Consider the following 16,014-nt stretch of genomic DNA (forward strand, 5'->3'; position numbering starts at 1 on the left):
GGCAGATTTTGAAAGGTTTGAAACGTAGGCGCAGACGAGACCCGACCGGCGTTGGTGGCGAACGTTACTGCACCATGATGGTATGTTGTAGTAAGTCTGAGTATTACCTGTTTAGGCTACAGAAAAACGCTACATGAACCTGTGTAATGCTGATGTTATGCCGAGCACTGCTCGTGTCGCAGTTTGATCTCATTGAATCATACGCGGCATGGCGTGGGCTTGTTGTTGTGAAGAAAGACATGTCGTTGAACTTGTAGTATGTTTGAACACGCCCCCATACGCGTGTATATTACGTCGGTTATTTTCTCCTTTTCCAAATATGGCAGGAACGCCAGAAAACAATTGTTACACGCACTTTTACGTATCATGATATGTTTGCTCTAGTTTTATGTGATGTATGAAATTTATTTTCTTAGCGGCACAAGGAAGTACCAGATAAAACAAAGTGCAGACTGTTTATAGTAACGGTCCAATTGTGCTATTTTGGGACACTGGAAGTTTTAATGAGTGACATAAACAATTGTTGCCCCTCCCTCTCCATTTGAGGACCAAGCGATCAATAACCAGCCATGACCCCACTTGAACAGAAACGCTCGAAGTCCTTCTACAAATAGATAACCTTATATGGGTATAACTCCCGGGTCAGAGCCCAGAGAAACACACCTGTGGTATGGAATGTCGGGGAAACAAAGGTCTCGCCTCCGACGTCATAGGTAAACACAGCCTGAGGGCAAACAAGTCGGAAATCGGATGGATCTACGTGGGAAAGGCTTGAAGCTTCGTTGTTCGTCACCACTAATTGTCTTGCTATGTCAAGCGCCGGTAGCACAAGGTATAAAAGCTGAGTTTTCCGGACAACATTCACACATAGTTTTCCTGTACCTGACTGCGCTCTGGTCGCTTAGATTGCTTGTTTTCTATAACAACAACTCTGCTACTACGAAAAGGGGTGTGTATATCATACCTCGTGTCACATTGGAGTTACCCGGATCGCTGTTATTGTCAAATAAGATGTTCCCCGGAACTGTACACCGCCTACTGAACACGTGTGTGGCGCTGTGGATAGCGATGTCGTCTGTAGTGTTATCACAAGGTGAGATGAGGTTAAATAGGATACAATCTAATTACAGCTCGTGTAAGTTTAGGTCTAAAACTAATTTTGGCTGTTACCCAACTTGGCCCACGTTTCGCCTTTAGAGAAATTCACGTGGGTACAATATCTTAACAAGTTTAGGCTAAATGTCGTCTGAATAGAAGTAGAAGTAGTAGTGCTAGTAACGTTAGTAGTGGTAATATAGTAGTGGTGTTAGTAGTAATTATAGAAGAAGTGATCAGTTAGCAGGTAGCAGACATTTCAATTTGGCTTGAATAGTACTTTAAAATGGACTTTAAAAACAACTCGTTTGAGCAATTTTCCTTATCCAACTAGTGGATGACTCTAAACGATGTTTTACTACTACAGAAACTCTGTATAACCAACAGAATGCGGTTGTAATTATGAACGATGGGATTTTCGAGATTTTTTCTGTGCGAGTCAGACAGAGGTGTGTTCTATACATTCCATGTGTGACATCAAAAGTACAAAACAAAGGAAACCCTCCTTCCTTTGGTATGGTTGGATGGAATGGCTTGCCTTTTTTGGTTAGGATCGCAGTGTTTTTATAAATCCACGAATCACCGGTATCAGTTGTCAAAGTGTTTTCCGTTAGAAGCACTCTACTTACCATATATTATCATTTATAAATAGAATGTCTAAAATACTATAGTATGAGTATCATTACATATTATATCTTATCATATACAGACAGTCTTTTATACCAGAATGCTCCTCAATGAATCAAAGAAGCAACTTTAACTGCACACATTGACATGTGATAATAAGACGTGTTAGACATTCCACCAAATACTGTACAAGTACATGTATTCTCATCCCATGCTACATAGTCGTTTGTAGTGTTTGATAGTTTCCTGAAACGTTCTTAAGTGTAGTAGATGTTGGCATGCGTTGTATTTTGTATATAATAATTGAGAAATAGAGTAGTCCATTTTTGTTGAAAATCGTGAAATAGCTTAATTTTTTTCCGGATTATTTGGTCTTAAGCCTGCCTTGTCGTCATATCCGGTGGTATCTCTTCAGATGTGACATCTACCGTGCCCACGACAGTCCCCGCCCTGCCCACGACAATCCCCGCCCTGTCCACGACTGTCCCAGAGGTAGAGCTACAGGTGAACAACATGTCAACCACAGAGGCCCACACCACCCACAGAGTCCCCTGTCCCGCGGGATCCCCTCCCCTGGGGTATGATGGCTTCTGTCTGCACGGAGGAGAGTGTCTGTACCTGGCTGATTTTCAGGAGGCGTCCTGTCGGTACGTTACTGAACTACATGTATGATAGAACAGGTGCAGATGTAGTTCAGGGGGCTTATTTGTTTATTTGAACCTTTATTTATGTATGAGAAGCTACAATCGGCCTGTAGGCCACTTTTTTTATGTATTCTATGAGTCGGATTTAGAGAAATTGTGCCTGTCATTGTAGATTCTTACCATGCCATGACGTTCCAGGTGTTTGGAGATGTACTGGGGCCAGCGGTGTCAGTATCACATCCCGTTCTCTCAGGCGGGACAGAAGACGGAACTACGGGACACTTACATCATCATAGGCGTCCTGTCCGCACTTCTCACACTAGTGCTGGTCGGAGGCATCGTGTTCATAGTCAGGTGAGGCCGAGAGAAATATTTGTTAGTGTTTACTTTCTTGGTTCCCGGATTTGTGCAGAAAATTAATGGAGTGAATGCATCCTTTTTTTCTGCTGGCTGAGGATAAATATAACTACATATAGCATCGTACCAGATCGTGCTGGAAAAACTTTATTGATTGTATCTCGATCACCGGAGTGAATCCGGAAGAATGGTGATGATGATGATGATGATGAATGCATAGGTTCAACGGTAGATTATTTTGGGTGAGGCTGTCTCAGCCAATATAAACCACCGTTGAACCTACTGGCTAGAGGAGGAAATGCAACCATTCCATCATTCCCCGCAACACACATTCCTTGCAATACATATCATCAAGCGAGAGTAAATGTTGCTAAATACACTGAATCTTTTTTTGAACATCCTCGATTGAGATAGGCATTTAAAAAAACTTTTCATCACTTGCAGAAAAACAAACCTAAGCATAGAAGTCATAGAAAGAAAACTGAAATGTGTGCATTTTCTGGACATTGCAGGAGATGTCGAAGAGAAACCGACAGGACGGGGCCCGGACACACCCACTTGGAGAAAGGGCAGTCTACAGACAGACTCACACAAGATGTATAGCGGATGGTATACTATAGCAGGTAAGGCTATCATATGATGTTTTCTCTGTCATTTTGTCCGAAAAGAAAGGTTATATGCATATCGTGGTATTGATATCGTTCCTTTCTTCATAGTGAATTTTATCCCCCTTGGATTGGCTGTCTCCACGATGTTACTGCTACTTATACTCATTTTTTTTGGCATACTGAGCTGAGCACTAGCTTCTTTTCGAAAAGAAAATATTAAAAAGGGAGTATCACGAGTTTCTGTGCAAATGACGGCCCATGAATAGATGCATCTGAGTATGTTTCCGTCCATCCATCCATCGAACTGTATCTTTGTTTAATTTGTCTGTGTACATGTACCGTTGCTTGTTTTACTCATACATGTACTGCGATTCACCCGACTTATTGTTGCTTTCGAATATTTCTTCAGGACTTCAGCAGAAGGCGGCTAATAGCGACCATCTTCGTCCTCGACCTTGTAACCGTAGCAGATTCCTTGCGGGCAAGTTCTGCCAATTGACGACCGAAGATCTTCGGGATAAACGTTAAAAAAACCTCGTCCTACAGAATGCTGTATAGTACTTCATGTATGTCAGCAAACACATGGAACTTTCGTCCGTTGTTGTAAATATGTTTTGAAGAAATGGATAAGTGAAAAACTCTATTGCCGTTTGTACATCAACTAGATCAACGATTTATTGTAATCGTTTCAATACAAAGTTACGTACAAAAATTATCCCTAACTTATTTGTATATTTGAGATTACAACGTGAGAAACATGTACACTGTGTGTGTGTGTGATTAATAAATGTTGCAATTTATGGTGAAAAGATTTTGATACTTCATGGGTTGTCTTGTCGTTACTGTCTCATAACTGCCGAAAAGTATGTGATGTAATCATGACGTTTTGTTGCATGTCGTTCGTCTTTTTAGTGGTCACAGTGGACGACTGTCTAGGTCGGTAAAAGGAGTACCATAGCCTTTTTGAAAGTCGTGGGGGCAGTGAGTTGTTATCCACCGGAAACTATTAAGCCAAACCCTACATTTTCTTGAACATGACTTTCATACTGTTGAGAATAGTACAATAAGGGGCTGGTGTGTCAGGAAGGTGTGTCAGGAAGGTGCGGCAAGCATCCTGACCTCAAGTACCCGGCCCTTCCCGCCATTATGACCAAACCTCCCCGGGTCACAAACTTTCAAGTGAACTCGTCCCTGCTTCTGACATTGTACCAATTGTGTCTTGATTGGTACCATGTTGTTTCCATGTTTTTACATAGAAATTCCTCCAATGTTTGTAAGAACCCATTCTAAACCCATACTATACACCCTTGTATTAGGTAGATTAGCCCTTAAATGTAAGACCTCATTCTAAACCCATACTGATACACCCTTGTATTAGGTAGATTAGCCCTTAGATAATTCATATATATATAGAACTGTAGTTATGGACCAGCCATACTTTGTACCTTGTACAATTAAGTTATCAGCATCATGTTTCGATGTATCCACGTTATCATGAAAAACAGAGTGAGCGCGTTTGTAACCATCATTGTCACTGTATTTTCATCAAGGTGAGCAGCATTACGTCAAAGCAATGATATGTGGACACGTTGGACCACCCAAAAGTAAGAGGTCGTCCGAGGAATGTGCGAAAGGGAGAGACTTCTGAAGCATGTTCGTTTAAATATTCGCTCTTTTGTGAAGGTCTGGGGCTTCCGAGTGGGGAATTTACGCATTGGGATACATATATTTAAAGGATCTGGACTCCCACCAAAATTACATGACTCTTGGCCGCGAAAAACATACGAGATCCCTCTCTAGGATCAAATTCTTTTCAGATGAGCCTTTCCCCCCTGGGCACCTATCCCCGCTAAATATCGCAGAGTTTTGTTACACTGTTTTATTTTGCATTCCTTTCACTTACATAGTATAAAAGTACACAGAATAATTTACACAAAACATACACAGGGAGATTTGTGGAAGTCACGAAACCCTACACACACACAATAAACCTGCTTTTAGAGAAGTAACTGTTGTTCTATTTATAAGTGCCAGTTGCTAAACAGGAGAACAGGACGCCTGAGGATATGACAAGAGAGATTTGCTATCCTAGATATGGCTTTGTCGAGTCTGTAGATCGGGTTTGTTCAGCTTATGTATCGCAACAACGTGGCAAGTAGTGGACCACGACTGGAGTCAAAAGCGGCGCAGCATTCGGAGGCTAACCTTTCATGTGTTAACGTTAGATTATCTATGCCCGAAAACAATGAATGGCACAGTTTGCGTAAACCACTGAGGCCAATTCAATCATGTGTTCGATCCATTGATGAAAATAACTTTGACCGTGTCGGTGACATCAGATCTATATCTTGCCTGGTGGTGCCCATCCCATTTTTAGCTCAAGGTTGCTCCAACGGTCACTGTACTCCTCTTTTTCCTAGATTCTGGTTCACCTTACGTAGGGACAGCGAGTATTAGTGATCGTTAGCCAAAGCTGGATACGTAAGTATGCAATAAAATGTATATATAGGGTAAGGACCTTGGGCTAAATACTTGGTCGCGGTGATACAATAATCCAGAAGACGCAAAACGTTGTCCCTGCATTTTTTCACGTCTGGAAGGCACTTTACACCAATCCACATGTGAATATCAAGTGCTTTTTCTGTCCCCTGATTTACTTCAACGTGCCAAATATACTTCCATGTTGTGTTAAGTAGCACGTAACGTTATGTGTAGTAAATGGTAGACAATCTTGAGAATTTTAATTCCTTCCGTCAGGTTGCCGTGGGTCCCACGTGTACATCCGGACTCACCTTTGTGTCGTGCCACCCACTCGCCCGACCGCTACAATAAGTCGCAGGTCAATTGATAAGAATAAAACGAGCTCCCCGAGGAACGCCCATCGTTTGTCATTTGATATGCCGCCATATTTGGCAAAAGTCCACAAATGTACCATGTGTGCCGTGTGTTGTGTGTGGACTTGTGATCTCTACAACCGGAAATAGGAGTTGTCCCCACTCTGTGACCCTCGCCACAACTGTTGTTGTTTTGTGTACTTTCCATGGCACCTGTTCCGGAACGGTGTGCTTAAAGAGTTCAACCCCCTCCAGTTGTAGCAAGAGGTTCCAAACAAGACACATCGTTGTTTTTCTCCATGCTGACCACATCGGACCAAATCCTGCTTCTGGCTCTTTGTCTCATGCCAGGTAAGTGTCTCAGGTGAGAAGACTTCTACAGGTGTGTGCGATAGTGTCCCAGAGTCCGCGTTCCCCGTGATATCGTACTGTAACCAGTAGGTCGCTACGGAGTCCCGTGTTCTGTTACCAACCATGTCTAGCAACTCACACGAAATGTGGTGAAATGACAGAGTGGTTGGACTAGTTTAGACAGCCGTTAAAACAAAGCACACGTGTACAAGGGCACGGAAACGCCCACATCAGGCCCACACACCGTGTTCTCTCTCCGGACATAGGTATTCAGTTTACAGTACAGTTGCGACATGGATATCATACATGGGCCAAGCAAGGACAAGCCACATGGGCTTTGTGCTATTCCAAATATCAACAGCGCCGACAAACATGGGCAAGTTTGTCTTAAGTTACAGGTGAACAAAGTCTGTTCAATACCATTGTAATCAAGTGCCCACTGGAGTCATGTGTTTACTGAAAAACAGTCTAGATTTTCCAAAAAGCGTGAATGATTTTGCCAGAAGAGTTAACCATCCATAGAGTTCTGTTCATTTTCAACCCATGCCGACTAGCCTGAAGTCAAAATATTTTGAGGGAGCGAGTATGGGAGCCCCGGTAAACCAAATAGGGTGGCATCCAGGATATAACTCCACTGGCAAGTCATTCAGCCTATTTGGCCGATTTCTAGTATTTTTCCAATGATGAAAATGGTCCGATGGAAAGTCAGTTGTTCGCGGCGTCAGTAAGTTGGGGTGGTAGTCATGAGCACGTTATCTGTGGTAAGGGAAAGATTACGTAACTATGACATCGCAAAACCTGGTCGTTTCGCCTGTCGTCCGTATGGCCAGCCACCTGCTATTCCTAGCACGCTGTTTATAGATTGCTAAAAATGATGTAAGTGTGTACACCGTTTGGAGACAAATGTTTACATTAGAGCAGGTTATATCGACAGGTTTTAGAAGTACATGTACATGGGTAACTCAATGCTAAGTTCAATCGAGGAGGCCAAAGAAGGAATGTTTGTCGAGCGAATTCCTTAGCCCTTTGTTACCAAGAGGTTTGCTTGGCAAGCGTGAAACGACATATATTTTCACACCCGAAGAGAAAAGGTTTGAAGGCACACGTGCTTCTGACGTCAGGTGTTGACACATGCACAGTGGTTGTGTTAAACCAAGGATGGGTAAACACACAGAAGGCGTGTTACCGCGTCTTGGTTAGATAAGACTCAGTGTAAGTCAAAACTTTTCACTAAGGACAGGAAGGAGGGAGAGAGACCACTAGAAAAGTTTTGATGAAAAATTGTGCCATCTACCACATAGCTTAATCTACCACTAGAATTAAAAAACTGTAAGGAATTTTCAGATAGACAAAAATTTTCAAATAGGTGAAAAAATACAATGACACCCCAAATTTATCATCAGTCAGAGCTTGATTCATGCATGATATGGGTTAACGTTACATCAAAAGATGAGCAACTTGTGACAAAGACTTCAAACTAGATTTTCCTGTTGGAATGTGCATTCACTTGCTTGGCACTTACAGGTGACTGGATTTCAACAGGGGGACTGAAGCGTTCTCCAAAGAACATCATTTTGGGTTCTTAAGGCTTGAAATTACCCGATGACTAATGTGTGTGGGCGTGTCACAGGACAGACACCTGTTTAATGCAAGGTTACGCACCAAGTGAACTGAGTGTTTGGTAAACTCTGGGCCCCTCCTTTACAGGTGGCGACCTGTTAGTATTTGAAGAGTTGCGACCTTGGTAGATGTTGTTCTTCTGTCAAGCTGTCTTCATCAGACTGACAGACGAAAAATACATCTGAAGAATTGTAGGAACAAATAGTGACTCCTATGTTTACTTCACCCCAAGGGAGGGAAGCAGTGTTTTTGGCTTGGCTGTCTGTCTGTCTGTCTTCCTGTGTTTCTGCTATACTCAAAAAACACAATATGCTGCTAATTTTCTCAGTGGGTCTGGAAGGATTGCGAATCCGCAGTATGGGTAAAGGGTTGAAGTCTACCATCTCTGACTGTACGTGTGTGTGTGTGTGTGTGTGTGTGTTTCCACAAGTTCTACATTTAAAAAAATAGCAGCAGTGAGGATGTACAGCAATGTTGTATTGTGCATATCAGGGATTGCAGAAACATATGTAGAGCCATATGAATAAGGGGGTGATGTCTGCCATCTCTCAATGCCTTGGTTCCTCCATGGGAATCATACATATTGGAATCAGTTGGTGTTTTGTTTGTTTGTCTTGGTGTGCGTTCATAGTTTTGTGAATATTGCAGAGTGGCAGCATGTATGGCAGAAGTGGTGTAACAGGATACTTGTTTGACCATTACAGGAACAGCGTCGCGGGCAGAACGGGGGGCTGACGGTGACGAGTGCCCGCCCAGGTTTGATGGCTACTGTCTGCGAGGCGGGATCTGTCAGTACATAGCGGAGTCAGATGAAGCTTTGTGTTTGTAAGTATAATGTACTAGTATCACACCTGGCACATTGTGTATGTATCATTGTACGCTTTCTCTAGAGTCAGGACAAGATGTAGGAAATGTTGTGTTTCAAGTTACCTGACCGACCGTAGCAAAAACGTGCTGACCCAAGCCTTTCTGGGGTTGACCGCTGGCAAGGGACATAAAATTTTAGATCTGAGTGTTGAGAACATTGTAGAGTGGTTTTCCAACATGTTCTCCTCATTATCTCCATGAAAAATGGAGATATAGTTTTGGGTGTGTCTGTGTGTGTGTGTGTGTGTGTGTGTGTGTGTGTGTGTGTGTGTGTGTGTGTGTGTGTCTGTGTGCCTGTGTGCAGATCCGCCAAACCTAGGTACCCTTTATGTTGACACCTAATGTTATGTTGTCCATTAAAATCTATGAATAAAAAACCCTACCTACTGACCCTAATTTTCTACCTTAACCAGAAACACATTAATTTTCATTGGCTTAAATTTGGGGATCAGAAACATGTTTGAGTCATCATCAACAGACTTACTAGTATTCTATGACATGATGTAGTTTCCTTTACAAGCAAATATGAAACAATGCCATTTCTAAATGTCAAACAATCATATACATATGTTGTCTATCAATGAAATAACCAAAAGTTTCAAACATGTTAAACTACCAAAGAGTTTGGGAATTTGGGTGGATCATACATGTTGCCACAATGCCCCATTTGCAATGATCATAGATCAGTGGGACATGCACCATTCATTCTTATTCATTAGGCTGATTGGCACCTGAGTCAATATAAGAGAATAAATCATGAATGCATTGTTTGACACTGACAGGGGAATTTGGCACAGACTTAGTGTTTGTCATCCCATAAATGAATGTTACAAATTGGGTATAGTTACACATGGGGTAACGTTATAGAGAAATAAATCGGCTTCCAATGATATAATCTCAGTATGAAATGCTATTGATAAAGCAACACTAGACATATCCTTTCTTCTGTCAAATGCACATCTGTAAGGTTAAGGTTGTTGCTAGGATGTTGTTTTTCATTTTGTATTTTTCCTAATTGCTCGGACTGATATGCGGCCAAGCCCTTCGCACACCAGGGGGTACCCTCATTTTTATTGCTAGGTGTGACAGGTCTTTTAATTGCTGTACTCAAGGTGTGGCTCTCATTAGATAATGGGTCTAAATGCTTATTGTCCCTTCCAAAAGACTACAATACCTAATAATATTCTGCATATTTGGTTTCAGAACACCTGCTAGCCAGGTGTAACAGGCCAGAATAAACCCCTGGCTAGATTATACCCGGGTATATTTTGGTCAGGGGTACATTATGGCCTGCTACATCTGGATGCCAATGTCTGACATGGGTAGCAGGCTAGGGTTGCCAGCCACTTGCCTACAGGATGCTACATTGTGTAGTTGTTCCTGTGGGAAAGATACCATATTCTGATGTAAAATACAGATATCGCAGCAGACACAATAGTCTAGAAACTGGAATAATTCAGCACATGTAGTTGTTATTTGATTTACATAATTTCTTCATTCTTGACATTCACTCTGGTGGTACGGACATGTTGAACGAGCCAGTGGTTGCATTAACACTATCACCAAATTGCAGTTGCCAGGCAACAGGAGCCCTGCTAACCCAAGAAAATCTTGAATGGAGTGTGTCAGGAAGGACGTTTAGGTGCGTGGCTTAACCAGCGTAGACCTGCTGGGCAGAGCGGCTCGGCAGCATGGTGTCAGGGACCCCACAGCAGTATAACCAAATGATAGATACTACCACTACTTCTACGACCAGATGAATTGACTTTAGATCATTTTCTTTACCAGATGTCCAACAGACTACTGGGGGCCGCGGTGTAACCATGCGCTCGTGGAACAGGTCACTGGTGATGACCTTGCGGAAGTACCGGTGGCTGTCATCATTGGTGCCATCTTTGTATCGATGTTGGTCATATTGCTAATCATCTTGCTTATCATCTGTATACGGAGGTATGTATTGACATCACCGCTACAATCATTCATATTCTGCAGTACTTTCTCTTGGTAGATTGATTTCGTAACTAATGAAATATCTAGCCGAAAAGATAACGGGCACACTGCTGGTACCTTATCTGTAGGTCTTGAAATATTTGTGGTTCTCGTGGTCAATTCTTAACAGCTGGTATTTCCACTGTGTTGTGCCTATTTCTTCAACCACGGACTCAAAGATACCGTGAACTCTTGAACTCTCCCTGACAAAATTTAGGTGCCACAAAATTAAATGAGTTTACTGTATTTCAATGTCCCTGTAGTAAATAGAATACATTATCTTACCATGAGAGTTCATTTGTCTAGTGAAATGTCATTATGAGTAAAAGCCTGAACTTAACAAGATCAACACTTGGAAGATTTGGTACTTACCAAAATTTTTGGCTGACTCATCATGTGTCTCTAATGTCACATCCCAGAAGTAGCAGTAGATAGGTACATTCCGTCAGCGGAAAATTTGGGTAAATTCCAAATCTTCTAAGTGTTGGTCTGGTAAAGTTCAGTCTTCATTCACAGCAAAGGTGACTCAAAATGACTGTGTACAAACAGGTTGAGATAATAATACTCAGTGACTTTCTCTCCTGTTCTAACAGGTACAGAAGACAGAGACAAGAGAGGCAGAGACCACATGTACTGTTAAACGGCACACATTCAGTTGGAGTGAGGAGCCAGTTATCAGTAAAAATCAACCCACCTTCACTGGTAGAATACATGACAACTGTATAGCCATACAAGCTATGGTGTTGAACATCATGACAATAACTCTTGGCAAGTGTAGAGGTGGGACAAGGACACGGCATGTGAGTGTCACTGTGTCCGAACAGCATCAGGTAGTAATGTTGACATCATGTCAGCAGTAGTCTATTTTTTTATCAAGGAGCCTGGTGCTCTAAACCTTATTTACATGTATTCTGTTTGGTGGGTCCATAAGGCCCCACTGTTACGTTGCTTTTGTGTGTTGTAAGTCTTGTTCTAAAGTATTTATTACTGTTATTATTTATTTGTTCACTTCCCTTTCTGTTACAATACTGTATCATGAAGACAGGACTTTAATGGGCCAAAATGATCCTGGCAAAGTCATCAACCTCTCTCTTATTTGGTACTCAAAGCTAGACCAGGGGTGCCGTAGTATTCATACAAATTTTTACAAAACTCATACCAATTTTACAGAATACAGAATTCATAAGATTCACTACAGACTCTACTGTACTAAGAAACAAACAACAAATTTTACAGAATTCATACAAGTTTTACTAATAGTAAGGATTGTAATACTGTTGCATAGTATTCTGTTAAACCCGAATGAATTCCGTAAAATTTGAATGTTTTTTAGTAGTGGATCGTATGTACATGTATCTGCATGTAAGCTTCATATACTTAGGCACTCCAGTAGACTTTTGACACAAACACTGCGGTTGCAGGTAGGCTATAAGAAACATATTGCCAGTAACTATAAATGTTTTAAATACTTGTATTCTTTGTTTTAAAAATCACTCTTTTATAATTTTGACAGGGTAAGCAGTGAGTTTTGTGAAATACTGATACATTGTATTATAGGCAAATACTTCCCAGGCCATTGGTGGACTAAATGGAACCCTTTTGAATACTGTTAATGTTGAGATTTTTGTGGTAGTCTAACATTCACCATTTTCACAGTAACCTCTGCACTGCAAACTTAAAACCACCACAAAAATGTTCATTCTGTCTTCTGCCCGCCCACACCCTTGTTTCAACTGCAAACTGAAAACCACCACAAACACTCAAATTTCTCCCTACTGCAAAATTATGTCCCAGCGAACTTTAAGGCATTTACAATAATGATGCCGGCTTCTAATGTCTGTAGTACAGTACCTGAATCTAAGGCCAAACCTAACTAATTTCTTGGTTTTCTGATTTTTGCAGAGGACCATTATCAAAAGACATCACTGTAGGTTGCCATACCATATACGTGTTCTTTGCATAACACTGCCTATCAAAGGCCAAGCTGACTTAATAATATGGATGACATCTGATTGTGCATCAATTTTTCCCAAAAAAATTGTGACCATACTTTAAATCGTACATAAAACATGCCATAAATTGCAAAAAGAATATTGCAAAACAGGTTCTAATGAGTGACGTCTTCCAAAATCCAAGAAAAGGTGAAAAAACAAAAATAGAGAACAGTCTTTGTTTGGTATACCATGTTCTGTGTGTTCAGTCATTTGTTCAACTTTCCTGACCACTTAGATTTCATAAGGAAGGCAATTTTTTCGCCTCCTTGCATCAGTTTTGGGGTGCCCAGAGGATGTCATCCGCATAATCAAATCGGTATGGCCTAATCAGACTCTATGTTATAAAATCTACTCTCAGACATAGTGAGCTGTTTTATATGTTGTCATACAGTTTTGGTAGAGGTTTACCATAATGTTACTCGTACCTTGTTGACCGTCTGTCAATTTTTATGACTTTGGTGTTTGATATCATTAAGATGGTATTGAAGTATGTATCATCACTAATTAGATATACTGCAAACCAGCGTTCCCGCCAGCCCAGGGTAAGAGTGCGTCCACCAAAATCTAATATGGGGGGGGGGGGAGCGCCGAAGGCGCGACCCGACCGCCGAAGGCGGTCGCAATTTAGGGGGGTCCGGGGGGATTCTCCCCCGGGAAATTTTGGATCTTCAAGCCTTCAGAAACGCAATCTCCCGCATTTTGAGAGACAAATCATGCCATTGAGAGTGGTTGTCAGTGGTCCCTTTTACCGCCGCCATTGTCATTATCGGTGGCAGTGCTAACGAGAACGACCCAAAAATGTGCTTTTCAAAACGCAGGAAATCGGTAGATTATGTTGTCACCCGTTGTTGTTTACTTCTAACACATTGTTTTACTTCTATATTCGTGTTTTGAGGTACGTGGATACCGACCAAGTTTGATAATGAGCATGGAAAATACTATTTAAGTCTTTGATTAGTTTGATAAAACCGGCTATCAGTTTCATTTTATTATGGCGATCGTTTGTTCTCGACCGGAGGGTTCGTTTTTATGCCACTAACACCGGTAGTTCTCGTGAACGTTACTAACAGGAAAAGGTAAGTAAACATGAGCTTACAAGAAATGTTCACAAGCAGGCCGTAGTTTATTAAAAAACATAACGTTCGTAACGTTACCAAGTACGAAACTAGTTAATTATCGGACGATATGCGATAAGTATGGAATCCATTTGTCGGTCAAAGAAGCATAAATTACCGTCACAAAAGTGAACATGACATCCAGGCCGGTTCAATGTTGGGTCGATCCTAGAAAATCAATGATCATCCAGTGGCAAAATCGTAGCTGTAAGGCAAACAGTCCTACAGGCGACAGCCATGGAAAAGAAAGTTGTGTCTCTACAGAAAAGCCGTGCGTGCTTCGGCTCCCAGTGACGACTCTCCATGCTTTCTTCATCCTGTACGTACCATTCTTTTTTCCTAGATGTACGTAAAACTATGCTCATACTCGTGCAGTCATACTGCGAGCCAGAGATCAGGTCTTTGCGTCAATTTTCCAATAGCAAATTGAACGAAATCGCGACACAACTTTTGACAAGATGGCTGCACTGAGGTGTGTTCACCGCATCCAAACGTAAAAGAGGGAAATCACGATCACATTGTAAGTTGATAAACGCAATGACATTTCTCTATATAAAATCGAAGGATTACAAGAAGTTGGGTGTGATTTTAGTGAATTGTATTAGTTTCTGGGACATACATTATTTTTTTTCATCTATCGATGTGCTTGCCGTGTGCTTTGTTACGTTGTGATGCTATCATCCTTCAGGCGTTTCATGATCATGTTTGGCGCGAACCTTTCGCCTGAGCTCGTCCCAGTTCATGATCAAGATATAAACGGCTTGTGAAATACTAATAGAGCCGCAAATATCTGTATGACTGTCATCAAAAAAGTACAATAAGGGCAACAACACGATATTTAGAGGCGCTCCTTGTTCGAGTGAATCTTGTGTACTGGCCCCGCGGCCGTAGGACCGTCGGCAGTCGGCACTTCACTGAACTTCGGATCTTAGAGCTTACGGGGGCGTGTCTCACTGGGGCCAGGGCCGCTCGGCGTGAGTTTGATGTTTTTAAGGCGTGCGGTGCTCCGCCCCTGGCCCTGGACTGCTAACAATGCGTAACAGAGAGCCCTGGAAGTACATCGTAGGCTTCTTTCTTACTAAATGAGCGGTTGTTCTAAGATTTTAGTTCCACTTGTGACAGAAATTAGCCTCCCTTCAAAATTTTGTTTGGACGCACTCAGCCCAGCTGAGTGCGTCCTTTCCAAAAAAAGTGCGTCCAAAGACGCACTGAGGTATGCCTGGCGGGAACACTGCTGCAAACAAAAGCTTAGTCATCGTTTGTGTATTTTCTATTAGCCAGTATCACAACATTGTACTGTATAGTCAGACTAAAGAGCATATTGTTCTCAATCAAAGTACATGTACATGTATTATGTTTTGTACAGTATTAAATACTTCATTTTTACACTAGTTTACTTTGCTTTTAATACTTCAAACAACAATTTAGCCAATGTCAAATTAAGAATGACCAATCCAATATGCACCAACTTAACAAATAGATTATCTGGTAAAGGTTCCCACTAAGGTTAGTCAGTTTTCACCTAGCAATTCATTCTCAAATCCTCTTCAAACTTTTGACATTCTGGATGCTGGCATTACAAAGTTCTTTGGTTGTGATTCAAAGTCAAAGTCTTCTGCAGCCTTTGACAGGGTCAACCAGTCAGTTCTTACTGTATCACAAAGGATCAATCCTGACTGTCCATCACAATTAGCAGTTCGACCAATGATATCATGGTAATTATTGGCTTGACCAATTAGAGAGGGGCTGCATCTTGGTCAAACATTCATATTCATGTTTTCATTTCGCATTTCGACTTTTTGACAGAGGTCGGCAGGGCTATTGGATAGGTCCATTGGTATCATAGTTACTGAAAGCATGCATTCCTTTGAATGGAATGTTAATCCACTCTAAGCCACTACACATAGTTACCT

At 41.7% G+C, this 16,014-nt stretch overlaps 2 protein-coding genes across 3 annotated transcripts; both read left to right on the plus strand.

Moving 5' to 3' along the window:
• Window positions 1–688: 688 nt before the first annotated feature.
• LOC136448619 (uncharacterized) lies at window positions 689–4,140 on the plus strand. 2 transcript variants are annotated; one of them, XM_066448257.1, is made up of 5 exons: window positions 689–1,093; window positions 2,102–2,369; window positions 2,565–2,720; window positions 3,236–3,346; window positions 3,741–4,140. In XM_066448257.1, the coding sequence occupies exons 1-4, from the start codon at window positions 751–753 to the stop codon at window positions 3,324–3,326; spliced, it is 858 nt and encodes a 285-aa protein (XP_066304354.1). In that variant the 5' UTR covers window positions 689–750; the 3' UTR covers window positions 3,327–3,346; window positions 3,741–4,140. The 2 variants fall into 2 exon arrangements, with proteins under 2 accessions (XP_066304354.1, XP_066304355.1); XM_066448258.1 differs by having other exon boundaries at window positions 698–1,093; window positions 2,138–2,369.
• A 1,695-nt stretch (window positions 4,141–5,835) lies between these two features.
• Window positions 5,836–13,507, plus strand: LOC136448879 (pro-neuregulin-4, membrane-bound isoform-like). The gene is made up of 4 exons (XM_066448575.1): window positions 5,836–6,516; window positions 8,841–8,961; window positions 10,792–10,953; window positions 11,586–13,507. Exons 1-4 carry the CDS (start codon window positions 6,465–6,467, stop codon window positions 11,716–11,718), a joined length of 468 nt encoding a protein of 155 aa, XP_066304672.1. The 5' UTR covers window positions 5,836–6,464; the 3' UTR covers window positions 11,719–13,507.
• The last annotated feature ends 2,507 nt before the right edge of the window (window positions 13,508–16,014 follow it).

The sequence above is a fragment of the Branchiostoma lanceolatum genome, chromosome 14 (genome assembly GCF_035083965.1).
Source record: "Branchiostoma lanceolatum isolate klBraLanc5 chromosome 14, klBraLanc5.hap2, whole genome shotgun sequence".
Taxonomy (NCBI): domain Eukaryota; kingdom Metazoa; phylum Chordata; class Leptocardii; order Amphioxiformes; family Branchiostomatidae; genus Branchiostoma; species Branchiostoma lanceolatum.